Source organism: Dasypus novemcinctus, chromosome 10 (genome assembly GCF_030445035.2).
Source record: "Dasypus novemcinctus isolate mDasNov1 chromosome 10, mDasNov1.1.hap2, whole genome shotgun sequence".
Lineage (NCBI taxonomy): Eukaryota > Metazoa > Chordata > Mammalia > Cingulata > Dasypodidae > Dasypus > Dasypus novemcinctus.
Window position 1 is genome coordinate 597,501 of NC_080682.1, and position 27,411 is coordinate 624,911.

The 27,411-nt window shown below is 61.4% G+C and overlaps 1 protein-coding gene across 3 annotated transcripts; it reads left to right on the forward strand.

Moving 5' to 3' along the window:
• Positions 1 to 239: 239 nt before the first annotated feature.
• EPS8L2 (EPS8 signaling adaptor L2) lies at positions 240 to 26,215 on the forward strand. 3 transcript variants are annotated; one of them, XM_058304882.2, is made up of 21 exons: positions 240 to 427; positions 2,938 to 3,032; positions 3,140 to 3,195; positions 3,817 to 3,881; positions 16,125 to 16,286; positions 16,657 to 16,806; positions 16,924 to 17,003; positions 17,188 to 17,333; positions 17,470 to 17,540; positions 17,758 to 17,884; positions 18,323 to 18,411; positions 18,532 to 18,606; positions 18,820 to 18,968; positions 19,150 to 19,279; positions 19,521 to 19,633; positions 20,655 to 20,760; positions 21,401 to 21,520; positions 21,915 to 21,987; positions 22,138 to 22,318; positions 22,970 to 23,102; positions 23,171 to 26,215. In XM_058304882.2, exons 2-21 carry the CDS (start codon positions 3,019 to 3,021, stop codon positions 23,252 to 23,254), a joined length of 2,124 nt encoding a protein of 707 aa, XP_058160865.1. In that variant the 5' UTR covers positions 240 to 427; positions 2,938 to 3,018; the 3' UTR covers positions 23,255 to 26,215. The 3 variants fall into 3 exon arrangements, with proteins under 3 accessions (XP_058160865.1, XP_058160864.1, XP_071073984.1); XM_058304881.2 differs by having other exon boundaries at positions 274 to 427; positions 2,938 to 3,062; XM_071217883.1 differs by lacking the exons at positions 240 to 427; positions 2,938 to 3,032; positions 3,140 to 3,195; positions 3,817 to 3,881 and adding an exon at positions 9,330 to 9,636.
• The last annotated feature ends 1,196 nt before the right edge of the window (positions 26,216 to 27,411 follow it).

Here is a 27,411-nt window from a genome sequence, read left to right on the forward strand (position 1 = left end):
GCAGGGAGCTAGGGTCCGAGTCCCGGGGCTGCCCGCACCCAGGGCCGCCCGGCGGCAACCTCACACCTGGGCACAGCTCAGCCCTGCGTGAGTCAGTGCCTAGAGCCCCCGGGCATGCCCCCGGAGGAGGGGCTTCCGGCCCGCCCCGCTCCTGTCCGGGCGCCCAAGCCCTGGGGGCGGTGCCAGCGAGGGGGCGGGCGGTGGGCTTGGGGCCTGGGTGCGGGCGGCCCCGGGTGGAGCGCCCCGCCCCGCCCGCCCCCGCGCAGCGGGCTGGTTACTGAGTAACCTGCCGCTCAGGTTGCTCGCCTGCCGGGGCCGACGGACCGGACCGCGGGGAGCACTGGGGAGCACCGCCGGGGAGACCGCTGGGCGACCTCCAGGGGCACCGCCGGGAGCACCGCGGGACCGGGCAGCGACGCGGGCGCAGGTGAGAGCCCGCAGCTGTGTGCACGGGTCCAGGGTTCAGGGCCCTGGGCGGCCGCGGCTCCGGGGCGCGCGTGGCGCCTCCCGCCTGCCTGGGCCTCCCGTCCCCTAGCTTGGGGGACAAGCCCTGGCCAGGGAGGGGCCGCCCCTGCCCTTGGCTGCTGGCTCCTCGGGCCGGAGCCCTGCGTCCTGGGGGCTTGAGGGCTCCCGGGGGGTGTCAGGAGGCCCTGCCCGGGCGTCTGAGCCAGAAGGAATCCCAGGCTGGGTCAGGCGAGGGCCAAGGTTGGGGTGTGGGAGTTTCAGGAGGGGGCTAGGTGGGCGGGGCTCAGGGCGCACCTCAGGGCCTTGGGCGGGGGAGCTGGCAGGGGCCAGGGCCGTCCAGCTCTCGGGCCACCCGGGCAGGACAGGGGCTGCCCCTCTGCACGAGGCAGTCCCTGATGGCCCAGGGGAAGGGGGCGCAAGCTGGTCACCAGCTGCCGCAGCCCACAGGCCCCACTGCCCGAGCTGTGCGGGGATGCGGGAGGGACCCCGCGCCTCCCCTCCCGGCCCGCGCCCCCTGCCCTGCTCCCGGGGCCTCAGCGACACCGGCTCCCGGCCCCTTCTCGGTCCCTGCCCCCTGGGCCTTCTCCTCCTGCCCGGCTCTCTCCAGAGCACCCCCCACGCCTGCCGCCTCCACACCTGCGCGGGCTCCCCCACCGCAGCAGACCCCCAGGCCCGTCCCTCCCCGAGGACCCCCGCCAGGCGCACCTGCAGGGGCAGGCACAGGGGGCAGGATCTGAGGGGCGCCTCCGCTGCCACCTCCTGCCCCACCGGCTCGCGGTGGCCGGACTGCGGACAAGCAGCCCCTCCCCAGGGTCACTGGGTGCACGGGGCCGGAATTTGAACTTGGAGCTCGTCCCCGCCGGGCACCGCGCACAGGCCTCCTTTCGCACCCGGAAAATGGCGGCAGTGAAACCGAAGGGCAGGGGGGCCGGGTCTCCGAGGAGAAGCCCAGCTCCTCCCTCTCCTTCTCCCCTCCCATCCCCAGGGGGCTGGAAAGCCCGCCTGGGCGCAGGGCCTCCCCAGGCGCCCCCCACCCAGACGCCTGCACCCGGCCCCACCTCGCAGCCTGCCCCACCGCCCCAGGGAGTGGAAGGCTTGGGGCTCGCCAGCCCGCTCCCCAGCGTGTGCCCCCAAGCCCGCCCCGCGAGGGGCCCTGCGCGCTTCTCCAGGTGTGTGTGTACCTGCGCACACGTGCCGGTGCCCTTGGCTGAGCCGCCAGGAATCCCATTAAGCAAACACTGGGGCTCACACTCTGAGGTCGTGCACATTCCGGGCATTCTCCACGGACAGATGGACAGGACAGTCTGGCTGGGCCCCCGCCCCTTGCAGCCCGCTGTGGCATGTGGGAGGGGCTGGCAGCCTTGGCGGGGGTATGACCTGGTCAAACCAGAAAGTTCTGGGGTGCTCTGGACCCACCCCTCCCCGCCCTCCACACGGCGCCCCGGGCTTGTGAACCTCACCCCAGCTGGCAGGCCAGGCTTCGAAGGCAGGGGTGGCCTGGCCCGGGAAGCCCGGCAGGACGCCAGCTGGGGCCCTCGGGCTCCCACGGGGGGCTGGCCGCCGAACCCCAGAAGGACAAGCCCCCCTCCTGCCCCTACGGGGACTGCAGGTTCCCATGGGGCACAGACCCCGCAGGGCGCGCCAGCCCAAATCAACGCCTGCCCGCCCAGCAGCCGGGCCTCCGAGCCCCCACGTTGGGTCTGGGGCCCAGAGAAAAGCTTTTGGGGTTCTGCGCCTGTGTGCATGACGAAGGCCCCGGGCAGCCCACCATCCCCTCTCTGCGCCCCCGACTGCTGCCAGGTGGGCCCCCAGTCTTGGGGAGACGCTTGCAGTACCTCTTGAGCCACAGCAAGACAGTGCTTTCCCGGGCGCCCCGCTGCCAAGGGCCGTGCTCGGGCTCCAGGGCGAGCGGTTGCCTGCAGCCCCCTTCTGGGTACCCAGGACCCCAGAACTCCCTGCCATCATGGTCTCGAGGGCCTGCGTAGGCCTCTTCCTGGCAGCGAGGGCTGGCGTGTTCGCTGCGGGGCCGCAGGCGTGGCTGTGGGTGCACATGCGTGTGCAGCGCCCCTTGACGGGCACGCCTGGGCTGGGCCCGCCTCCTGCCACCCGGGAGCTCTTGCCCCAGGCCCCCTCTAGAGCGCAGTCCTGGCTGGGCCCCGGGGTGGGGCCCCTTACTGCTGCCCCTGGTCACCCTGCAGGTAAGGGGGTCCACGGTGAGGCAGAGGCCCAGGGGACACCGGCCGGGATGCCCCGTGAGTGGACAGTCCAGTGGGTGGGTCCTGGTGTGGGCGGGAGGCGGCCTCTGCTCCCTGAGGACCCCTGCCCGGCACCTGGGCCAGGCAAGGAGCCGGGGGTCCTGGTGGCAGCCCCTGCGGCTGTGCAGGGCCTTGAGAAGGAGAGCCGGGCCCTGTGCCCTGGAAGGGCCCCCGCCACGGGCCAGGAGGACTCAGCCTGGCCCCTCTATTCCCTCAGGTGCACAGTGGGCTGGACAGTGGGCCCGGGACGCGGCCACGAGGAGGCCCTGCCCACGGCCGGTTGCTGGCCGAGGACACCATGAACCAGCCGGGGTCCGTGAGCTGCTGCCCGGGCACTGCCAAGTGAGCCCGTCCCCTCCCCACCCCTGGCGGTCCCCAGGGAGGGGGGGACCCGCCCGCCTCACACCCCTCCCCTGCAGCGGCAGCCCGGGCTGGTCTGACCGCGCCGCCAAGATGAGCGCCAAGGACCTTTTCGGTGAGTCTCCCCGGAGCCACCGCCGCGCACTTGGCAGGGCAGCGGGCGGGAGCCCTCCCGGGGGGGACTGGTCAGCACGGCAGCTGCGCAGGCCCCTCCCCAGACCCCGAAAGGGGAGAGGCCTTCAGGAATAATTCAGGGAGACTCCGTATCGGTGCTTTGCCCTGCAACCCGATCGTGGCAGGGGGGGGGGTGGGGGGGGGGGCGGGCAGGACGCAGTGGCCAGGTGTCGGCGCCAGGAGGGACGGGGGAGCCTGGGGGGCTGGGGGGGCGGGGCCCAACGCAGCAGCCCTTTACCAGCCCCCCGACCCTCCCCACTCCCACCCCAGCTCCCACCCTCAGAACGAGCCTCCCCCACCTCCGCCCCTCCCCCAGCCCTGCCACACACCCCCCCCCACACCCGGTTTGCTCCTTTGGGAAGTGAAGAAGCCCCAGGGAGGGGCAGGGCCGAGGTGACTGGGGCTCCTGAGGGGGGAGCCCTGGGCTGGACCTCGCCCTGGGGTCCCCTCCTGCCCCCACCCAGCCCCAAGGAGCCCTCCCGACCAGCCGGCCAGCCTCGCTCCCTGCTGGCCCCTCTGGCCACCTGCGCTGGGGCGGGGGTGAGCGCGTCTCCTCCTGCAGAGCAGAGGAAGAAGTACTCCAACTCCAACGTCATCATGCACGAGACCTCCCAGTACCACGTCCAGGTGAGGCTCCGGGGCCGCGGGTCAGGCTGGCGCAGGGCGCCCCGCCCCACCTGGGGCTGGTGGTCGGGGGGCACGGGGCGCCCCTTTCCACCTGGGGCTAGTGGTCGGGGGCACAGAGCGCCCCTTTCCACCTGGGGCTAGTGGTCGGGGGCACAGGGCGCCCCGCCCCACCTGGGGCTAGTGGTCGGGGGCACAGGGCGCCCCGCCCCACCTGGGGCTGGTGGTCGGGGGGCACAGGGCGCCCGGGAACCTGTGCTGGCAGATGGGACCAATGTCCAACACCAGCCTGAGGCCGTGTCCCCCACCGGTGCTGGTCCCTGGACCCTCTTGGGAGGGACCCCTGGGGGAAGGAGCTTGTGGTCCTGGCTCAGAGGAGGAACAAGCTAGGAAGGTGACGGGGAAACAAGGTCGGCCGCGCCCGGCGCAGGGAGGCCTGAGAGCAGCCTGGCGGCCACCAGCCACCCACTGGGGACATGGTTTCTCCGGGCCGTTTAGTCGCACGTTGACTCGGGAGACGTGGCACTTTTTGGTTGGTTGGTTGTTTTTAAAGATTTATTTATTTCCCTTTCCCCCATTGTCTGCTCTCTGTGTCCACTTGCACCCTCAGCGGCACCAGGAAACTGTGTCTCTTTTTGTTGCATCATCTTGTTTCCTCAGCTCTCCGTGTGTGCGGTGCCATTCCTGGGCAGGCTGCACTTCCTTTCATGCTGGGTGGTTCTCCTTAGGCTCCCCTATGCGGGGGACACCCCTGCGTGGCAGGGCACTCCTTGCTCGCATCAGCACTGTGCATGGGCCAGCTCCACACGGGTCAAGGAGGCCCGGGGTTTGAACCGCGGACCTCCCGTGTGGTAGGCGGGCGCTCCGTCCGTTGAGCCACGACCCTTCCAGGACCCGTGTTTTTAAGTGACGCTCCAAGCTGGCCCAGCTCTCCAGGCCCTTGTCCTAGGCTGCGGGCAGGAGGAGGGGGCAGCGGGAGCCCGTCGGCGTCCCCCCGCGTCCTTGCCCTCCGAGCCGCCGTCCCCTCATCCACGGTGGGTCCAGAGGCCCCGGCACCGGGGTGTCGGGGCGCCCAGGCCCTCCCAGGGCAGCGGCTGGGGCTGACCCAGGTCCGCTTCCGCCCCTCCAGGCCCCCAGCTCCCCCACCTCCCGGGGCAGGACTTTGGCCTCCCTGGTGAGCAGCCTGGGGCCACTGGGGCCTCCAGCCCGGACTTCGATCCAGGCAGCCTGGCTCAGCCTGGCCCCCAGGGAGGCCCCTGCCCGGCCCCAGCCCTTGCCCCACACTGTGGAGGTCGGGACGGAGGAGCAGCCAGGGAAACTGAGGTCCAGAGGGGCAGGGAGGCCGGTGAGGCCGCCGTCAGACCCCCCTGGCGGTGGGGCCCTGGACCTGGCTTTTGTGTTTTCACTGTTTTAACTTTCGAAAAAATTATCCTTCAGTACCATGGACTTGGGGGGTGTCCTGCTGTGGGTTTTCACACATGCCACGATCAGGACAGGGACCCCCACCCCTCCAAGCCGCTCTGTGGGCGCCGCCCCCCGCCATTCTGCTCACCGTCACCGGCGTCTGCCATTTAGAGCCTGCCCCGGGAGCAAGGCCATCCTGTTTACGGCCTTTTGGCTCTGCTTAGTAAACGCGTGTAAGGAGACATGGGGCGGGACGAGACTTGCAAGGCACTAGGCCGGCAGGAGCACAGCCGCCCGCCAGCTGGTCCCTGCAGACCCTCGGGAAGGTCTGCGCCCACGGGGCCCTGCCTCTGCTCGCGCACCGGGACGTGCTCGTCGTGGGTCGGTCGTTCTCATTGTGTCCCGTCGGCATATTTGTCTCAATTGTCCCCTCCCCGTCTTTGGCTGGACGACCCGTGTGCCTGTTTGACTTTTTTTTTTCATTCTGGTCTTTTGATAAGCAAAGCGTTTGCTTTTGATGACATCCAGTTATAGCCATTTTTCCCTTTTATGGCTAAGTGTTTTATCTCCTAAGAAGCCACTGCCTGATCCAAGGCTCTGGAGATTTCTTTGCGTGTTTTCTTCTAGCAGCCTCCGAGTTTATGCTTTTACCTTTAAGTCAATGATCTGTCTTATGTGCACGGTGTGAGGCAGAGCCTTCAGCTCACTTTTTTCCATATGAATGTCCAGTTATGTTGAAAACGCTCCTTCCATGGTTAGATTCTTCTGGTGTCCTTGTCAAAAATCTGCCTCTGGACTCTGCCCACTGGCTATCAAGCTCTGCTCTCGTGGTCGCCCTTCAGCTCTCAGTCTTGAAAGCAGGTAATGCGAGTCCTCCAGTCTTCTCTACAAGATTTTCTTGTCTATCCTAAATTCTTTGGATTCGCATATAAATTTTAGAATTAAACTGTAAATTTCTACCCACCAAAAAATAAAAGTCCTGCTAGAGTTGTGACTGGGTTTGAGTTAAAATCTTTGAATAGGAAGACTGACACATCTTAGCAACATCGAGGCTTCCGTCCACAAATGTGATATCTCTATATATTGGGTCTTCTTTAATTTCTCTCACCGATGTTTTGTAGAGATCTTGCGTATCGTTTGTTAAGTTATCCCTTAGGTATTCGATTTTTCTATGTTGCTGTAAATGCTATTACTATTTCAAATTTCAGTTTCCAATTGTTGTTGCCAATATATGCAAAAAAATTGTTTCTGTACGTTGATCAGGTAACATGAGACCTTGCTGAAATCAGTTATTTGTCCTAGTGATTTGTTTGTAGGTTAAGTGGATTACCTACATGCACAATCATGTTGTGTGCAAAGGAAGACGGCTCTTCATTTCAGATTTTTATGCCATGTGCTCTGGTTTCCTGGCTGCTGAGACGAAGGCCACGCGGTGGGCTGTCCTGACCACAGGGGTCGGCTGGCTCTTGCATTCGGAGCTGGAAGGCTGGCTTCCTCCCCGCGTGGCATCTTCTGGCCGCCGGCGGTCCTGGAGTTCCGTGGCTTTGCCGTGACGTGGCGGCATCTCCTCCCTTCTCCTCCGGGCTCCGTTGACATCCAGCTTCTGGCTGGACGTGGCTTCTCTCTCCGTCTGACTTCCACTGTCCTGTAAAGGACTCCAGGAATTCGCATCAGCCCAGCCTGACCCAGGGGGCCACAGCCTGACTGACGTCACGCCTTCACGAGGTCCAGTCGACAAAGATCGAACCCACCAGAATGCGGGCCAAGACCAAGAGCCCTGGCCAGCTGGGCCCGCGGCTCCGTCCTCCCCTCCGTCTGTATTGGTCAGCCCGGGGGTGCTGAGGCAAAGGACCAGAGCTCTGTTGGCTTTTCTGAAGGGTATTTATTTGGGGTGGACGGTTGTGCCACAAGGCCACAGTGGTCAGTTCCTTCCCTCACCAAAGTCTGTTGCCTCGGGTTGGAGCTGGACGGCTGCTGACATCTGCAAGGGCCCAGCCTGCCGCTTCCTCTTAGGCTCCGTGGTCCCACTTCCGATCTCAGCTGGAGGCTGGGCTAAGGCTCGTCTCTCTCTCCCGGGGCTCGTCTCTTTCCAGGCTCGGCTGCTCTGCTCTCTTCACAAGGTCAGCAGTAGCCGTACCTATCAGACGAATGGCTCAGCTCTCTACCCAGGGCTCCAGCGTCAAAACCAAGCTCTCTCCTCTGATGTGTCGTTTTTTGTCTGAGTGTCTGCCCACCGAGGGGGCGGGGACTCAACGTCCTGCTGATTTGGCCAGTTCAAAGCCCTCATCTTAATGTAATCAAGTAACAGTGAACACTGAACTTAACGCGAAGGGCACTGCACCCGGAGGAACAGACCCGTTCACAAACATAATCAGTATTTCTTTTTGGAATACATAAATAATATCAAACTACCACACCATCTATTTATTTTTCTTGTCTTACTGCCCTGGGTAGGACCATGATGAATAACATTGATGAGAGTGGACAGCCTAGTCTTGTGTTGATTTTAGAAGAAAGTATTCAACATTTCACCATTGTTTATGCTGTGTGCTTTTTGTGGATAGCCTTTATTAGATTGAGAAAGTTCATTTCCATTCCTTTTATGTTAAGAATTTTTATCACAAAGGGATGTTGGATTTTGTCAAATGTTTTTTTCTGAAACCATTTAGATGATCATATTTTTTTCTATTTTATTCTTTTAATCTAGGGACTCACTATGATTTTTTTGAATATTGAACCGAACTTGCATTTCTGGGACAAACCTCATCTGACGCAATGGTATCTTATTGTTTTTCTGTGTTGTTGGACATGATTTGCTAATATTTTGCTAAGGACTTGTTATATGTTTTCGATGCAGATACTTGTCTGTAGTTTTCTCTCGTAATGCCCTTGCCTGGTTTTGGTATCAGGGTTATGATGACCTTATAAAATGGTTTGGGATGTGTTCCCTTCTTCTCCATTTTTCGAAAGAGTTTGTGAGATTTTGTTATTATTTTCTCCTTAAATATTTAGTAAAATTCACTGGTGAAGCCTTCTAAGTACAGAGTTTTCTTTATAGGGAGTTTTTTTTTTTCTTCTTTTTTATAAAGAAGTACCGGGGATTAAACCCAGGACACCGTGCACGGGAAGTGGGTGCTCAACCGCAGAGCTACAGCCACTCCCTTTATTCTTTTTTCCAGGAAGATTTTTTATTAAAAATTCAATTTTATGTCTGTATGATCTGTAGTAGTGACTCCCTTCTTGCTATTGATAGTTTACGTTTTCTTTTGGGTTTTTTTTTAATCAGACTTGCTGGGAAATAGTCAACTTTATTAATCTTTTCTTACTTTCCTTCCTTCTCCTTACTTACGGATGTATTTGATTGTTTTTTGTTTCGTTTTGTTTTGTTTTGTTTTAAACATTTATTTATTTATGTATTTATTTAATTCCCTCCCTCCCCCGGTTGTCTGTTCTTGGTGTCTATTTGCTGCGTCTTGTTTCTTTGTCTGCTTCTGTTGTCGTCAGCGGCACGGGAAGTGCGGGCGGTGCCATTCCTGGGCAGGCTGCACTTTCTTTCGCGCTGGGTGGCTCTCCTTACGGGGTACACTCCTTGCGCGTGGGGCTCCCCTACGCGGGGGACACCCCTGCGTGGCAGGGCACTCCTTGCGTGCATCAGCACTGCCCATGGGCCAGCTGCACACGGGTCAAGGAGGCCCGGGGCTTGAACCGTGGACCTCCCGTGTGGTAGACGGACGCCCTAGCCACTGGGCCAAGGCCGCTTCCCTTGATTGTTTTTTTCTAGCTCCTTAATGTGAACTCTTAGATCTTTTCTAATATATTCATTTAAAACTACAAATTTCTCTCAAAGCACTGCTTTAGCTGTATCCCACAAATTTTGATATGTATGTTTTTATTATCACTTAGTTCAGAATATCTTCTCATTTTCCTCATGACTTCTTTGATCCATGCGTTACTTAGAATTATATTGCTGAATTTCTAAATATTTGAAATTTTCTAGCTATCTTTTTGGTATTGATTTCTAATTTAATTCCATTATGGTCAGAGAATGTACTCTCTATGATTTCAGGCATTTGAAATTTACTGAGCCTTGTTTTCTGGCACAGCCACTTGGTATTGTTTAGTTTTTGTATCAGCATGTGTTTCTGAGTTTACCCTGCCTTGTGCACATTCCTCTGCCCCACTTACGTGTCCTCGGCCCGTGAGGGGTGTGTGGGCTGGTTCCTGCCTTTCATTAGTACAAACCGTTCCGTGTTCCCGACCACACCTTGTCACGGGAAGCTTGCCTGCAATGGAATCATGAGGTCCAGACCGTGCATCTTCACAGATGCCACCAGTTCACTCTCCACAGAGGCTGGTGAGAGCGGGTGAAAGTGGGTGAGGGCTGGGTGAGAGCAGGTGAGAGCAGGTGAGAGCAGGTGAGAGCGGGTGAGAGCGGGTGAGGGCTGGTGAGAGCAGGTGAGAGCAGGTGAGAGCAGGTGAGAGCGGGTGAGGGCTGGGTGAGAGCAGGTGAGAGCGGGTGAGAGCAGGTGAGAGTGGGTGAGGGCTGGTGAGAGCAGGTGAGAGCAGGTGAGAGCTGGGTGAGGGCTGGTGAGAGCAGGTGAGGGCTGGGTGAGAGCAGGTGAGAGCGGGTGAGAGCGGGTGAAAGTGGGTGAGGGCTGGGTGAGAGCAGGTGAGGGCAGGTGAGAGCAGGTGAGAGCGGGTGAGGGCTGGTGAGAGTGGGTGAGGGCTGGTGAGAGCAGGTGAGAGCAGGTGAGAGCGGGTGAAAGTGGGTGAGGGCTGGGTGAGAGCAGGTGAGGGCAGGTGAGAGCAGGTGAGAGCAGGTGAGAGCGGGTGAGGGCTGGTGAGAGCAGGTGAGAGCAGGTGAGGGCTGGTGAGAGCAGGTGAGAGCAGGTGAGAGTGGGTGAGGACTGATGAGAGCAGGTGAGAGCGGGTGAGAGCTGGGTGAGGGCTGGTGAGAGCAGGTGAGGGCTGGGTGAGAGCGGGTGAGAGCGGGTGAGAGCAGGTGAGGGCAGGTGAGAGCAGGTGAGAGCGGGTGAGGGCTGATGAGAGCAGGTGAGAGCGGGTGAGGGCTGGTGAGAGCAGGTGAGAGCAGGTGAGAGCGGGTGAGAGCGGGTGAGGACTGGTGAGAGCGGGTGAGAGCAGGTGAGAGCAGGTGAGAGCGGGTGAGGACTGGTGAGAGCGGGTGAAAGTGGGTGAGGGCTGGGTGAGAGCAGGTGAGGGCTGGTGAGAGCAGGTGAGAGCAGGTGAGAGCAGGTGAGAGCGGGTGAGAGCGGGTGAGGACTGGTGAGAGCAGGTGAGAGCAGGTGAGAGCGGGTGAGGACTGGTGAGAGCGGGTGAGAGCTGGTAAGGGCTGGTGAGAACTGATGAGAACTGATGAGAGTGGGTGAGGACTGGTGAGAGCAGGTGAGGGCTGGTGAGAGCAGGTGAGAGCTGGTGAGAGCTGGTGAGGGCTGGGTAAGGGCTGGTGAGGGCTGGTGAGAGCACACCCCTTAGCGTGGACAGGTCGGATCAGACTTGTCAGTTGTCAGCACAGGGGAGAAATCCCATTTTCCTTCCTAAAATTAGAGCAGTTACTGATTTAGAGAAAAATCACATGGAAAGTATAGCCTCCCCATATACCCTCTCATACATACACAGTTTCCTCTATTCTTAACATTTTGCATCAATGGGGTATTTTGTTACAATTGACGGAATTATTATTATAATCATGCTATTAACTCTAGCCCACTGCTTATATGTGGGTTCACTGGGTTGTACCCTCTATGGGTTTGTTTTGTTTTTTTTTCCATGTGGTAACTTATACAAAATGTAAAGTTTCTCTTTTATCCCTTTTCAAATATCAAATTCAGCGGCATAAATTACACCTCCATCGACCAGACTTTCCCATCCCCCAAACAGAAACTTCATACCAATTAAGACTTAACTCCCCAGAGATTCCTTACCACACACCGGTTCCCAGTAACCCACATTCTATTCTAGTTCCTGACTCTCCGAGTTTGCATCTTCTACTTATTTCATGTAAGTGGAATCATAAGCAGTATTTGTCCTGATTTCACTCAATATGACGTTCTCAGGGTTCACCCGTGTTGTTGCAGGGGTTAGAATTCCCTTCCTTTCCACAGCTGAATGACATTCCGGTGTGTACACACGCCGCATCTTGTTTATCCATTCATCGACAGATGGACACTTTGGTGTCTCCGTCTTTCGGCAATTGTGAACAATGCTGTTAGGAATATCAGTGTGCAGATGTCTCTTTGAGTCCCTGCTTTCGATTCTTTTGGGTATATGCCTAGAAGTGGGATTTCTGGGTCATGTGATAATTCTGTGTTTAACTTTCTAAGGAACCAGTAAACTTTTCCACAATGGCTTCATCATTTTACTCTCCCACCAACAATGTACGAGGATTTCTATTTCTCCACATCCTCTTCAACACTTATTTTCTGGGTTGTTTTGGGGTTGTTTTTTTATAGTAGCCATTCACGTAGGTGTGAAATGATAGCTCTTTGGGGGTTTAATTTGCATTTCCCTGAAGGCTAATGATGTTGAGTATCTTTTCATGTGCTTAATGGCCATTTGTATATCTTCTTTGGAGAAATGTCTATTCAAGTTTTTTCCCCATTTTAAAAATTGGGTTATTGTTGGATTTCTTTATGTACTCTGGATATTAAACCATCATCAGATACGTGGGTTCGAAATATTTTCTCCCATTCCATAAATTGTCATTTTACTTTCATGATAACTTTAATGAAGTCCAGCTCATCTGTTTTTTCTTTTATATATATATATATATATATATATATATATATATATACATGTTTTAAGATTTATTTATTTTATTTGTTTCTCTCCCCCCGCCCACCCCAGTTGTCTGCTCTCTGTGTCCATTTGCTGCGTGTTCTTTTGTCCGCTTCTGTTGTCAGCGGCATGGGAATCTGTGTCTCTTTTTTGTTACATCATCTTGATGTGTCAACTCTCCATGTGTGCGGCGCCATTCTTGGGCAGGCTGAATTTTCTTTCGCAGTGGGCGGCTCTCCTTATGGGGTGCACTCCTTGCGCGTGGGGCTCCCGTGACACCCCTGCGTGGCAGGGCACTTCTTGCGCGCATCAGCACTGCGCATGGGCCAGCTCCACACGGGTCAAGGAGGCCCGGGGTTTGACCTTGGGCCTCCCATGTGGTAGACGGACGCCCTATCCACTGGGCCAAGTCTGCTTCCTGTGTTTTTTCTTTTGTTGCTTGTGCATTTGGTATAAAGTCTGAGAAAGCATGGCTATCACAAGGTCGTGAAGATGCTCCTGTAAGTTTTCTTCTAAGAGTTTTATAATTTTAGTCCTCATAGCCAGGTCTTTGACCCACTCGAGCTCCTTTCTGTATATGGTGGGAGGTAGAGTCCATCTTCATCCTTTTGCATACGGAGATCGCGTTTTCCCAGCACCAGTGTTTGAAGAGCCGTCTTTCCCCCACAGAGTGACCTTGGCACCCTTATCAAAAATCAGTTGGCCTAAGATGTGAGGGTTTATTTCTGAATTAGTAATTTGATTCCATTGGTGTATATGCTTGCCCTTGTGCCAGTGCCACACTGTTTTGTGTGGTTTTTTAAAGATTTATTTATTTTATTGTGCCCTTTCCCCGCTCCCCCTCCCTGCTGTTTTTGCTGTCTGTCTGCATTCGCTGTGTGATCTTCTGTATCTATTTTCTCTTTTTGTCTTCTCATTTTTTCTCCTCTAGGATTCCCTGGATTCAATTCTGGGGACCTTTGATGTGGAGAGGTTCCCTGTCAATCGCGCCACCTCAGTTCCTGGTTTCTGCTATGCCTCGCCTTGACTCTCCCCTTTGTCTCTCTTTTGTTCCGTCATCATCTTGCCGCGTGACTCACTTGCATGGGCACTGGCTCACCACACGGGTACTGGCTCACCACGCGGGCACTGGCTCGCCACACAGGCATGCTTTCTCTTCTTTTTCACCAGGAGGCCCCAGGGATTGAACCCAGGTCCTCCCATATGGTAGGCGGAAGCCACGTCCACTTCCCCAGTACCATACTGTTTGGTTATTGTAGCTTTGCAACACATTCTAAAATTGTTAAGTGTGAGGCCTCCAACTTTGCTCTTTTTCAAGATGGCTTTGGAATTCAGGACCCCTTACCCTTTCATATAAATTTGATGATGGTTCTTCCATTTCTGAAAAGAAGACTGATGGAATATGATTGAGATTGTGTTGAGTCTGTAAATCATCTTAGATAGAATTGACATCTTAATAATATCTTGTCTCCAGTCCATGAACATGGAATGTTCTTCCATTTATTTAGGTCTTCTTTGTTTTATTTCATCGATGTTTTGTAGTTTTCTGTGCACATATTCTTTACATCCTTGGTTAAATTCGTTCCTAGATAACTGTTTTAGTTTGTGAAATGCTGCCTATGCAGTATACCGGAGATGAGTTGGCTTTACAATGGGATTTATTAATTTATATGCTTACAGTCCTGAGGCTGGGGAAAGTGTCCAAATCAAGGCATCAGGCAAAGCTCGCTCCCTGAAAATCAGCTGCTGACGATCCTGGACTGCTGCCATGCGGCAGGTCACGATGCGGCTCTGCCAGTCTCAGCCTTCTCCTCGGGCCACATTGCTTTCAGCTTCTTGCTCTCGTGGCTTTCTCTCAGTGAGCGCCTCTCCTTCTCTGTGGCCTTCTTTCTGTGCCTGTGGCTTTTATTCCTGTTTATAAAGGATCCAGTGAGAGGACTAAGACCCACACTGGGCCATGCCCTCCTGGAGCAACCTAATCAAAGGCCCCTAACTGATCTAACCTAATCAAAAGGCCCCTAACTGATCTAACCTAATCAAAAGGCCCCTAACTGATCTAACCTAATCAAAAGGCCCCTAACTGATCTAACCTAATCAAAAGGCCCCTAACTGATCTAATCTAACCAAAAGGCCCCTAACTGATCTAACCTAATCAAAAGGCCCCTAACTGATCTAACCTAATCAAAAGGCCCCTAACTGATCTAACCTAATCAAAAGGCCCCTAGCTGGTCTAACCTAATCAAAAGGTCCCTAACTGGTCTAACCTAATCAAAAGGCCCCTAACTGATCTAACCTAATCAAAAGGCCCCTAACTGATCTAACCTAATCAAAAGGCCCCTAACTGATCTAACCTAATCAAAAGGCCCCTAACTGATCTAACCTAATCAAAAGGCCCTTAACTGATCTAACCTAATCAAAAGGCTCTTAACTGATCTAACCTAATCAAAAGGCCCTTAACTGATCTAACCTAATCAAAAGGCCCCTAACTGATCCAATTTAATCAAAAGTTGTAACAGGTACAATTTAAGAACATAATTTTCTGGGATCCACAAAATATCTGATACTTTTAGTTGGTATGGAATTTTTTTTCTAATTTCCTCTTTGGATTGTTCATTACTAGAATGTACAAGCATCCTTGATTTTTGCATGCTGACCCTGTACTCTACCACTTTGCTAAATTCGTTTATTAGCTCTAGGAGCCTTGTGTATTTTTCAGGATTCTGTGTGTAGAAGATCAGGTCATCTGCAAATAAGGAGCGTTTCCTATATGCAGTTTTTCTTATTGAATGAGATTGAACACATATCTATCAAAAAGTTACTTATATTTCCTTTTCTGTGGACTCTCCACTCATATCCTATGCTCATTTTTCTACCGGGATGTTAATCCTTTATTGATTTACATATCCATTCATTTATTCACTTGTTGTTGGCATACTCTAAACATTTGCATTTAACATAATAGAAATTTTAGCAAAGTAAGAATTGTAATTGTAATGCAAATTGGTCTTTTTTATATTAAGGAAATGAGCCCTTTATCGTATCTGTTTTTCCCACTTTTTTGTTTGTTTTTTAACTTTGTATATGGTATTAATTTTCCATTCAGTAATTTTTATATTTTAAGTCAAATTTATTGGTCTTTTGAGTTCCTAGATTCTCCTTCTGACTTAGGAAACTGTCTCCTTCCACCCCCACCCTATAAAAAAGGCCTTCCTGAGATAGAAATCATCCAGTATTTTCTTGTAGTGCGTTTATGTTTTCATGCGTCACAGCTGAGTCTTGACCTGCAGTTTACGTTAGGGTGGGTCAGCTGTGCCCACTGCTGTTTAAACTGCCCATCCTCCCTAAGAAGGTTCAACAGCAGCGGGGAGGGGGCACCTGGAGGTCTTGGACTGGGGCCCCTTCCCCTCGGCAGCTTGGGCAGAGAGAGGAGGCGAACAGCACAGGGGAGGGGAGGGCTGGTCCAGCCCAGGACTCTCACCGCTGAGCGCCCGCTGGGCACCGGGCAGGGTTGTGGCCTCTGAGGGGGCAGGAGGAAACCCAGTAAAGCCCCGCCCAGGCAGTGACCACAAAAGCACGTGGCGTTTAACACAGTGTCCAGTGTGACAAACACAGAGTACAAGACCGGTCAGCGGTTCAGTGCTGAGACAGCGTAGCCGGCGGTCAGGAGGCAACGTCTGAGCAGAGCCCCGAAGGAGAGAGGGGGCCCGAGGAGGGCCAGGGGCAGCGGAGGCAAGGCCCGCTGGCAGGGGTCGGCCTGTTCCTGGCGGCAGGAGGGGGGCGGCGATGAGGGGCAGGCGGTGCAGGACCGCCGGGCAGGTGGATCACGTCTGAGGGGTCAGGACACAGCCCTGGTCCCACGGTGTCCCCGAGGCAGACCTGCACCCCCCACCGAGGTAGGCTGTGCCCCAGGCCCCCGGGCCAGGGTCTACCCTCTTAGACCCCCAGGCTGGGCTCGGTGCCCTCGAGCCCTCAGGACGGGACGGGGCCCCTCAGGCCTGGCCCCCCGGCACCTGGAGGCCCCTCCCAGCAGTGACCGCCTGCCCCCAGCACCTGGCCACGTTCATCATGGACAAGAGCGAGGCTATCGTCACCGTGGACGACGCTGTCCGGAAGCTGGTGCAGCTCAGCTCCAAGGAGAAGATCTGGACGCAGGAGATGCTGCTGCAGGTCAGCGACCAGGCGCTGCGGCTGCTGGACATCGAGTCCCAGGTACGGTGGCCGGGGCACGTGCAGCCCACTAGGGCCTGCACCCCGCAAGGGCGGCCCGGGGCGGCCTCCACGCCACCCGCAGGGTCCCGGCATTGTGTCCAAGGAGCGTCCGCTGGCTGCCCCGGCCCGGGGCCCGGCTGCGCCCCAGGGCACGGTGTGTGCGGCGCGTCCTCGGTCGTGTCCATGGGCCGTGTCTGGCCACATCCCCTCCCTGGGCCACGAACTGTGCTCATACTTGCGTCCGTGGCACGAGCCCACGTGCGGCCCACGAGGACAGCTGTGTCCAGGGGCGCAGTGCGCGAACGAGACCCACATCTGTGCCACGACCAAGCCCCATGGTCGGGCGTGGCCCACCCGCCTGTGTCTCCAGGAGGAGCTGGAGAACTTCCCCTTGCCGACCGTGCAGCACTGCCGGACGGTGCTGAACCAGCTGCGCTACCCGTCGGTGCTGCTGCTCGTGTGCCAGGACTCAGAGCAGAGCAAGCCTGATGTCCACTTTTTCCACTGCGACGAGGTCGAGGTAAGCGCCGCGGCCGCAGGCGGGTGGCCCGAAGGGCTGTGGGTGGATGCGCCGGCAGCGGAGGGTGGTGGCGAGGATCGTGGCAGGCAGTGGCCTCAGGCCCCGTCCCCGCCCCAGGCAGAGCTGGTGCACGAGGACATCGAGAGCGCGCTGGCTGACTGCAGGCTGGGCAAGAAGACACGGCCCCAGACCCTGAAGTAGGCAGGGGTGGGCTGCAGGAGGGGCGGCCAGGCGGGGGGGGCGGGCTGCAGGAGGGGTGGCCAGGCGGGGGGCAGGGGGGCTGGGGCAGCACGGCAGAGCAGGGCGCTCAGGGCTGGGGGCTGAGCGGGCAGGGCCAGCAAGTCCCACGGGAGGTGGCCCTGAGGCTGTGGTGCCATTCAGGGGCCACCAGGAGAAGATCCGCCAGCGGCAGTCCATCCTGCCCCCCACCCCGGGCCCAGCCCCCATCCCCATCCACCGCCAGGGCGGGGAGTCCCCTCCCAGCACCAAGAACCGCGTGGGCCCCCCACTGCCACTCGGAGAGACAGGTAGGAGGGGGCTGGCGGCCGTCTTTGCCCCACCAGGGCCCTGGAGGCTGGCTTTGCCCCCCACCTCCCCCCTTCACCAACTTCACAGCCCCCTGCCGTCCCCCCTTCACTGCTTCACCCCCCACCGGCCCCCCAGGCTTCCGCAGGAGGGAGTCCCAGGAGGAGGAGCCGCGGGCTGTGCTGGCGCAGAGGATCGAGAAGGAGACGGTGGGTGGCTTTGGTCTGGGGGCTCAGGGGGTGCCCGGGGGGCTTGGAGGGCAGGCAGATCCAGGGTCCCCGGCAGACCCTCACCCCTGATTATGCCCACCAGTGACCGTGGGCGGGGCCCTCGCCTCCGCTCAGCCGGTCTCCAGCCAGGGCCGGTGGGGCTGTCCCTGCGGGGGCGGGCGGGTCCGAGGCTGACCCGGCTCTGCTGTGGCCTCAGCAAATCCTCAACTGCGCCTTGGACGACATCGAGTGGTTCGTGGCCCGGCTGCAGAAGGCGGCGGAGGCTTTCAAGCAGCTCAACCAGCGCAAGCGGGGGAAGAAGAAGGGGAAGAAGGGGCCAGCAGGTGTGGGGGGGCCGGCAGGTGCTGGGGGGGGCGGCAGGTGCTGGGGGGGTCGGGAGGTGCTGGGGGGCCGGCAGGTGCTGGGGGGGTGGCAGGTGCTGGGGGGGCCGGCAGGTGCTGGGGGGGGCGGCAGGTATGGGGGCCGGCAGGTGTGGGGGACCGGCAGGTGCTGGGGGGGCTGGGGGGCCGACAGGTGTTGGGGGACCGGCAGGTCCAAGAGAGATGGGGCCCAGGGGAAGGCGGGGGGCAGGTGAGGTGGACTGAGGAGGAGGGAAGCGAGAAGGTCGGGCGGGGCTGGGTGGGTTGGGGCAGCCGCCGGGCTGGACGCAGGTGTGGTCTGGAGCCCGTGGGGTGCAGCGGGCCGGAGTCGGGAGCCTACCAGGGCAGAGGGGACAGCCGGCGCACAGCCAGCCAGGCTCACGGCCCCTGCCCCCGTTGCAGAGGGCGTTCTCACGCTGCGGGCACGGCCCCCCTCCGAGGGCGAGTTTGTCGACTGTTTCCAGAAAACCAAGCTGGCCATCAACCTGCTGGTGGGTCCCCGCCCCCCCCCCCGCCTTGCCCGCCCCGTGCCTCTGGGTGGAGAGTGTGGGGAGGGGCGCCCGTCCCCCTGCCCCAGCGTCCCTCCCACTCACTCACGCCCCTCCCCGCAGGCGAAGCTGCAGAAGCACATCCAGAACCCCAGCGCAGCTGAGCTCGTGCACTTCCTGTTCGGGCCCCTGGACCTGGTGCTGGGGCAGGGGACAAGGGGGGGACGCTGGGTGGAGTGGCAGCCCCTGGCACGGAGGGGGAGCGAGCGCGCGCCTGGGGCCGGGCATCCGGGCCGCCAGGGGTGGGGGTGTGGCCACGCCTCCAAGAGCCCCCAGCCTTCCCCCTCCGGCAACCGTGGCCTCGGCTGGGGCCCCGGGGGCCGGCCCCCTCTGAGCGCTGCTGTGCCCTAGATCGTCAGCACCTGTGGCAGCCCCGACATCGCACGCTCCGTGACCAGTCCCCTGCTGTCCCGGGACGCTGTGGGCTTCCTGCGCGGCCACCTCGTCCCCAAGGAGATGGCGCTGTGGGAGTCTCTGGGGGAGACCTGGACGCGCCCGCGGTATGGCCGTAGGCACGGGGGGGGGGTGGAGAGCGGGCCAGGAGGTGGTGGGCTAGGGGCGGTGGGCTGGGTGCCTGGCTAGGCAGGGGCGAGGAGGCGAGGGCGGGCTCGCTGGCCGGCCCAGGGTCCCAGCCGGCCAGCGCCGTGGGGTGGGCTCACCGCCAGGACCTCCCGCCCGCAGGTGCGAGTGGCCGGCGGAGCCGCCGGTGCCTTCCTACGTGCCCAAGTTCCACAGCGGATGGGAGCCGCCCCGGGATGTGCTGCAGGAGGCTCCCTGGGAGGTGGAAGGGCTGGAACCCGCCGCCCAAGAGGTCAGGGCCCGCCAGCCCCTCCACCCTGCCCCGCCGGCCGCCCAGCTCCGTCCCGCTCGCCGCCACCCACGGCCACCCCTCGGGCTGTCCCAGCCCAGCCTGGGCAAAGGGCTCAGTCTCCCTCTGGGTCCTGCAGTCACAGCATTTGCGGAGCCCCTGCTCCGTGTCCCCATATCCTGGACGCCCCCTCGAGGTCCGGCCCCCATCCCACCTTGCGCTCAGACCACCCACTTCCCCACAGCTGACTCCAGGGAGCCGACTGGCCACTCGAAACTCCCAGAAGCACAGCTTCACGTCTGAGCCGACACCCCCAGGAGATGTCCTCCCGCCAGGCAGCTCCCCCCAGGCTCACAGGTAAGCCCCCTCAAAGTGACACACACAGGCTCGAATATAGGTACGCTGCCACCCAGTGACGGCAAGGAGCTTAAGGGTTCACGTGATTCAGAAGAGCAGGTTTCCAAATTAGAACCAGGTTTTTATTTTAACTTTATATACAACTGAAAGAAAACGTTCAAGTTGCTCATCTATGTATACGTGTTAGGATCAAGGTTAAAATCTCGTTAAGTCGCTGAGTTTAAGTTGTTTCAGCACATGCGGTTGCCCTGCTGGGGCTGAGGCTGTCTCAGACAAGGCTGGCAGAGGAGGCGCTTCTGGGCTAACGTCCCTCTCCTCTCGCCAGCCCACACCACGTCCACAGGCTTTGTCTCACAGTGGACAAAGGACAAGCCCAAGGCACTGGGACCCCTGGCCCTCCCCCTCCGCCATTTTAAACAAGCACGTCCCCGCTCACCCACACTGTCAGCCGGGGGCTGTGCTCCCAGGCCTGTGGCTTCCAGCCCCCTGGCCTGTCCACCCCGGCCCGGGACCCTGGGGTGAATGCCCATGCCCCAGAGGCCGCCCCACGCCAAGCCCCCCACCCCGTGTGCTGGGCCCTCACCTGGCCAGGAACCAGAGCGGGCAGGAGTGGCCAAGCTCTGCTTTGTGGCCCCAAGCCCCGTGGGAGCCGCACAGGCTGGGCCGTGGCAGCACCCTGACCCGTGGTCAGTGGCAGCCTGGGGGGCCCGTGGCCTGGTCATTCTTGGCCACGTGCTGGTTCTGGTCAGCTTGGAGTACCGGGCCCAAGTGGCCCGGGCCGGGGCCTGCCCGGCCGCCCCACAGGCCCTGCAGCCGCCCCCGCCCGTGCCCGCCCCCACCCGGGCCCTGGCGCTCTGGGGCTGTCACAGTTTCCACTCCCGGCTCTCAGCGCAGCCTCTCAGCTGCGACGGCCCGAGCCGGCGGGGGAGGCGGCAGCGCTTGGGAAGCTCCTGCTTCCCCGCCCAGGCCGCCAGGTCCGGGAGGAGACCCCTGCCCACCCTCAGCCCCCCGGTCCACACAGGGGCTACGGACCCTCGCCGGCCATGGCCAAGTACGTCAAGGTGCTGTACGACTTCACGGCCCGGAACGCCAATGAGCTGTCGGTGCTCAAGGACGAGGTCCTGGAGGTCAGCAGGGGCCAGGCGGGCGGTGGGGGGGTGGGGAGCGAGGGCCGAGGAGGGGGGGCTCCCAGGGCAGGGGCAGGGTGGGGGCCCAAGGAGGCCGCTGGCCAGGAGAGGCAGGGCAGGGGGCTGGGGGCAGTGACGCTGGGGCAGCGGCATGTTCCCCCGACCCCGCTCCTGGGCCCACCTTCGGGGCTCCCACCTATACCCACAGGCCAGGCACCTCCTCCCAGCACACCTGGCTGAGAAAGGGGCTCCCTGCCTTGGGAACCCCAGAGGGGACGCAGGGCCCCTGTGCCAGCCGGGCTCGGGCTGGGGGGTCTCTGCGTCAAAGGGTGCCCCCCCCCGGGGCCCTGGAGTGTCTGGCCACCTGTGCCCACCCCTGGAGGACCAGCTGTGTTTGGTACCAAGCCGGAATCCAGGCCACCCGTGGGGGCAGGGAGTGGAGCAGGCTGGGGGAGGGGTCCGCCCAGGCAGGGGCCCGGCGGGGGGCAGGTGGGAACCTGGGCCAGGGGCCTGGAGGGGGCTTTGTCAGCGCAGCAGCTGTGGGGCCGAGAAGCCGGGACTCTCCGTGGCCCCTCTGCAGAGGAGGGGCTCGCGCTGGGGGCTGGGGGCGCGGGACGGTGACGGTGACGGTGCGCCCCAGGTGCTGGAGGACGGCCGGCAGTGGTGGAAGCTGCGCAGCCGCAGCGGCCAGGCAGGCTACGTGCCTTGCAACATCCTGGACGAGGTCCGGCCCGAGGACGTGGGCGCCCCCCTGGAGCAGGTGGGCGGCCGCGGATGCGTGAGGGGCGCCTCCGCAGGCCCCGGGCTCTGTCCTGTCCTACGCAGAGGAGGGCGGGCGGAGGGCGCCTGCGGGAGGGGCAGCAAGTCCCTCGTGGGGTCCCCCGGGCCCCAAGGACCCTCCTGTGGGCACTGGGGTGCAGCGAGTCACAGGCATCTGAAAAGAGGGGCGCGCAGGCCAAGGACTGGAGATGCCTGCTGGGGAGAAGTGGGGGGCTGGTGCCGGGCTGGCGTGGGCCCCAGATCCTGGCAGGGGGAGTGCGGGCCTGGCCCACAGGCGAGCTGAGAGTGGGGTCCAGAAGGCCGCCCCGTTCCTCGCCCCTGGCCGCAGGGCTGACTCGGCAGGCCTGACCGGCCCCCCTCCCTGCCGCCCGCAGGCTGGGCCGAAATACTGGGGCGCCGCCAGCCCCACCCACAAGGTGCCTGCGAGCTTCACGGGGGACAAAGAAGGTGACAGGCTGCTGCCCGGGGAGGGGGCGGGGGACGTGAGCAGAGGGCGGGGGCGCGGAGGGGGGCGCACAGAGGGCGGGGGTCACGGGGGTCGCGGAGGGCAGCCCCCGCCCCTGCCCCGGCCCTGCCCGCTGACCGCCGCGCCCGCAGAGCTGATCCACCACATGGACGAGGTCAACGACGAGCTCGTCAAGAAGATCAGCCACATCCGCGCGCAGCCCGCGCGGCACTTCCGCGTGGAGCGCAGCCAGCCCGTGAGCCTCCCGCTCACCTACGAGTCGGACCCCGGGCAGGTCCGCGCCTGGCTGGAAGCCAAGGCCTTCAGCCCCCGGTGAGCGCGGGCGGCCCCGGCGCCCCTCGCGCCCCCCGCCCCCCATCTCTCCGCCCTGACGCCCCCCTTTCACGCCCCCTCCCCGCGGCGCCCCTCACGCCCCCCCTGCGCCCCTTACGTCTTCCACCTCTCTGTACCTCGCGCCCTCTCCCACACCCCCCGCCTCTCCGCCCCTCACGCCCCCCGCCCCTCACGCCCTCCGCTTACGCCCCCCTCCGCCCCTCCCGCCGCGCCCCTCGCACACCCCCTCGCGCCCCTCTGCCCCTCATGCCCCCCTGCCCCTCACGACCCTCCCCAGCGCCCCTCACGCCTTCCAGCCCCCCACCCCTCGCGCCCTCCGCTTACGCCCCCCTCCGCCCCTCCCGCCGCGCCCCTCGCACACCCCCTCGCGCCCCTCTGCCCCTCATGCCCCCCTGCCCCTCACGACCCTCCCCAGCGCCCCTCACGCCTTCCAGCCCCCCACCCCTCACGCCCCTCCGCCCCTCACGCCCCCCTGCCCCTCACGACCCTCCCCAGCGCCCCTCACGCCTTCCAGCCCCCCACCCCTCGCGCCCCTCCGCCCCTCACGCCCCCCTGCCCCTCACGCCCCTCCCCAGCGCCCTCACGCCTTCCAGCCCCCACCCCTCACGCCCCTCCCGCCCCGCCCCGCAGCACGGTGGAGCACCTGGGCGTCCTGAGCGGGCCCCAGCTCTTCTCGCTCAACAAGGACGAGCTGAAGAAGGTGTGCGGCGAGGAGGGCGTGCGCGTGTACAGCCAGCTGACCGTGCACAAGGCGGTCCTGGAGGTGAGCGCCGCGCTCGCGCCCCCTGCCCGGGCCCCGGGGACCCCACGCTGAGCCGCGCCCCTCCCTAGAAGCAGCAAGGCGGCTCGGAACTGGAGGCGCTCATGAGCAAGTTTCATTCCAAGAACCAGAGGAGGACGGGCGGGGACAGCTAGACCCGCAGCCCGGCGCCGTCCACGTGGAGGCACCTGTGCCCGGGACGCAGACCGCAGCCGGGTGTGGTGCTGCGCGGGCCCCCCGCTCCCCTTGGCACGCCCTGGCCTCTGCCCCGCAGTGCCCAGCGCACCCAGGAGGCCGCCGCAGCCAAAGCCCCGCCCCTGGGGGCCAGCCCCTCCCCCGCCGGCCCCTGCGGGCAGCCGTCCACCCTCTGCCGGGAGCCTCGGATGCCCAGGAGCCAGGCGGGCCTCGGCAGTGCCGGTGGGTCCCTGGCCCACTGTTCCCCGCCCGAGGCAGCTTGCTTCCACGTCCGCGCACCCAGTCCCTCGCCCTGCACCCATCAGCACCCCGGAGCAGCAGGCCTCCTGCCCCCTGGGGCTCCCAGCTGCCCTCACCCACTCCTGAAGGCAGCCTGGGTGGGGGCCCGGACAGGAGGCCCCTGGCGCTGCATGGGAGGTGCGTGCTGTACCCCCTCAGCCTTTCGAGGGGCAAGGGTGAACTTGGGAACACGCTCATCCGAGCACTGGCTTCGGACCCTCCCCTCAGAGTCCAGGAAAGGAAACTTCTCTGACCCAGGCACCTGGGGTGGGGGTGGGGGCGCGAGGGGCAGCGTGTCTTGGAGTCCTGGGCTCTGAGGGTCACACAGGTGGCATGACCGCCGCTGGAAGGCCACGTGTCATTAAACCAGTCGTCCCAGCGGCCCTGTGTCTGTGTCCTGGGGGTGGGGGGTGGGGGGCTGCTGTAGGCCGGAGGCCCCCGAGCCAGCCCCTCCCAGAGCTTTGTGGCCATTCCCAGTAAGGCACTCACTTCCCCCTGGCCGCAGAGGAGCGGGATCCAGGAGACCCCACCCCATACACCTGTTGAGACAGAGGACATTCCTGGGAGGGGTGGGGCTGAGAGTGGCCAGAAGCCACGGAAGCTGCCCAGTATGGAGTGGGCGCCGAGCCGGTCCCTGGGAGCCTCGGGCTGGGTGCCTGGGCGGCTGTGAGTCAGAGGGCAGGGTCAAAACTGGATTTGGAGGACTTAGCCCCAAGCTGGCGGGGACGCCCAGGAAGAGTGAGGCTGGGTGACGGAACTCAGGGTGTGCTGGGGGCAAGAGTGCAGGAGTGGAGGGGTCCCCGGGTGCTCAGCCCCCTCTGGCACCTGAGCACCTGGCGCCGATGCCCACCTGAGCAGAGCTGGGACTTTGGCGCCCTCTGCTGGCGGCACTGCACGCTGTGGGCGTGGCAGCCCAGGGGCACCCCACACCTGGCTGGGTCAGGGGAGTCTAGCCTGTGTCCCCAGGGCAGCTGGCGAGCCCCGCCTTGCAGCAGAGCCCGGGGGAACCCAGTCCAGAGTCCGAGCCCTGGGGGGCGGCGGAGATCTCAAGGAGCGCGGAGGGCAGGGTGCGCCGGGGGTGCAGGGCAGGGCGGGCCTGCCGGAGCCCGGAAGCACAACTGAGACCGAGCACCCAGGGCAGGCTCGGCCCAGGGGAGCTGGGCGTCTGGGGCCCGGGTGTGCTCTGCACGGCAGCAGAGGCTTGGCCACCACCCCCAGGCCAGGAGAAGGGAGGTGTACCCACACACACACAGGCCAGGAGAGGAGGGTCCACCCCACACTCCCGGGCCAGAGTGGTGGGGGTCTGCCCTCGAGCTGTGGGGAACTCTCCCGGGGGCAGGAAGGGTCACACTGCCGCCCCCCATGAGCTGAGCAAGAAGGGGAGAGAAGGAGCACCTGCCCAGCCCACCCTCCCTCAGTGGAGCTGCAGGTGGGGACAGGTGTCCCAGGAGCAGCTCCCGCCCATACCCACCCCTCTCGGCTGAGCCTCTCCCAGCTGGGGCAGGTGCCAGCACTGCAGGGCCCCACCTGCTCTGAAAGAAGCGCCCGTGGCCAGTGAGCGCTGTGCTGGACCAGGGCGCTCAGGCCAGCCTGTCCCTTGCTCCGGGCTTCACCCTGTGCCATCCAGCTTTAGGGGACACTTCCACTGGCTGGTTCAGCTCCTCTTTTGGGGTCCCAACCCTGCTCTCTCATCCGCCCTCCTGCCCCATTCCCCATCCCCCGCCAGGTGACACCTGCTTAGCCCCCATGCTTTCCTGGACAGCACGATCAGCCCCCAGGCCCCAGGCCCACCCCCAGACCCCAGGCTGGATCCCACTCCCCTGGAGCTGCTGGCTCCCAGGACCCCCATCACCCCCGACCCCGGAGGTGCCCTGCTCCCGGAGGCTGCGTGTCCCTCCCAGGACCTTCCCGCCACCTCCCCATCTGCCCGGTGGCAGGTGCAGGCCCTGAGGGAGCCTCACCCCCGGTCCCAGAGGAGGTGCAGTCAAGCTCTGCTCAGTCAGGGCCAAGCTTCCCAGCCCGTGAGCAGCCCCGGGTCACCCGCGAGCTCCTGGGCCCTTGCCCTGGTTCCAAGGTGAGCCGTTGACCACTTGCGTGCTCGGGTGGTGCTGAGCCCGGCGGGGGTGGGGGCTCGGGGCTCCCTGGATGGCCCAAGCTTCGAACCCCATGCCTCAGGGAGGGCGGCCCAAGCCGCCAGCTCGCATCTCCCTCCGACTGGGGGTACAGCCGTGGCCGCAGCTCCAGGTCCCAGCATGTCCACGAGCAAGGCCCGTCTGTGTCGCGGCCACAGCATGCTTTCAGGCCCGCGCTGCTGGGCACAGCATCCACCTCCTCCTCCCCGCCCCATGGCGGGCCTCGGTGCCCCGAGCAGCCGCGGCCGAGGTGAGGAAACTGCCCACGCGTCCCTGAGGGGCCGCGGGCGTGCCGCCCCTTCCAGCCCCGCGCCTGCACCAGGCCAGGTCCTTCCTCTCCTTCCACCGGAACGACCCATCGCGTCAGATGGACGCAGACGCCACGCGGCTGTGGGGAGCCAGCCGTCCTCTACTGAGCATCAAGAAGATTTGCAAAATTGTATGTTAAAGCCACTGTTCCCACCCTTGTTTTGTTTTGTTTTGAAAAATACATAATTATTTTTCACAGAACTATGCTCTGTATTGAACGCCGATCCCCCAAATGCCCCAAGCGACCGGCTGCAGGTAGCAAAGCCGAGCTGACGCTCAGCGTCTCGGCAGGGTCTCAGGGCAGGCCCGGCAAAGGGGGACATGTGGGGGGCTTGGGGGGTCTGGTTTGAGGCGGAGCTTGTGATTTGGAGTCTTGATTACATGGGCAAGTTTGAGACGCAGTTTGTTCAGGATCGGTGGACACCCACGGCCTTCGCAGTGAGTCTAGAGAACAGACGAGGCTGGTGGAGCCCGTACCCGCAGGGCTGCAGGGCCGAGGCAGAACTGTCAGGAAGTTCCTCAAACAAACAATTCAGGTATTCGCAACTCCTTCCTGGGTGCGAGTGGCCTGGGGTGCAGCTGGTGAGGACAGGCTTGCGTAATGGTTTATTATCGTTATTTCAAAATGAGTGAACAAGCACACATGTAAATTTTTGTCGTCTTATTTTCTAGCGCAGTACGTATTGACAGCCAGATAAAAAGTTCTCTGGGGCCCTCAATGTTTTCACGTACGTCAAGTGTCCCAAAGGGAATATCCGCCACAGCATTTAGCTTGACCACGTTTTCCTGAGAAACAGTGCTGTGGAGAAATCGCCCCACCTTTGTGCTCGCTGCAAAGAGCCCCCCAGGACTGAGAGACGCCTCAGGCTGGGTCCCAACTCGCCTGTTAGCCACCCTCGGGGCGTCTCTCCCTTCCTCAGGCCCCCCCCAGCTCCAAGGGCCCCAGAAAACATGCTGCCGCCCTCCCGCGCCCAGCTCCTCCCTCTATAAAGGAAAAACCCCTTTTGCCTGACTCCCGAGAGGCTTGCGGGCCTTACGGACCAGGCGTTTCCTCTGCTGCGGTGGCCCTGGCCAGCCCTTTGCAACGATCCTTTCAAAGAAAGTCTCTATAGAAACTCCAGCTCTGTCCCTCAGGCCTGCAGGAAGCACGACGGCGGTGGACAGGGAGAGGCCGGCAAGCCATGGGGAGGCGACGGCCGTGGGCGGGTCCTGTGCCCCCGCCACCGGAGAGGCCGGCGGGGACACCTCCACCTGTCGCCAGGCAAAAGCAGAAAGCGGCTTTTTAGCTTTCTAAAGGCTGTCAATACGATATACCAGAAATGGGCTGGCTTTTATACTGGGAATTTATTAGGGTGAAATCTTAGTTCTGAGGCTGTGAAAGTGTCCAAGGGCGGTGG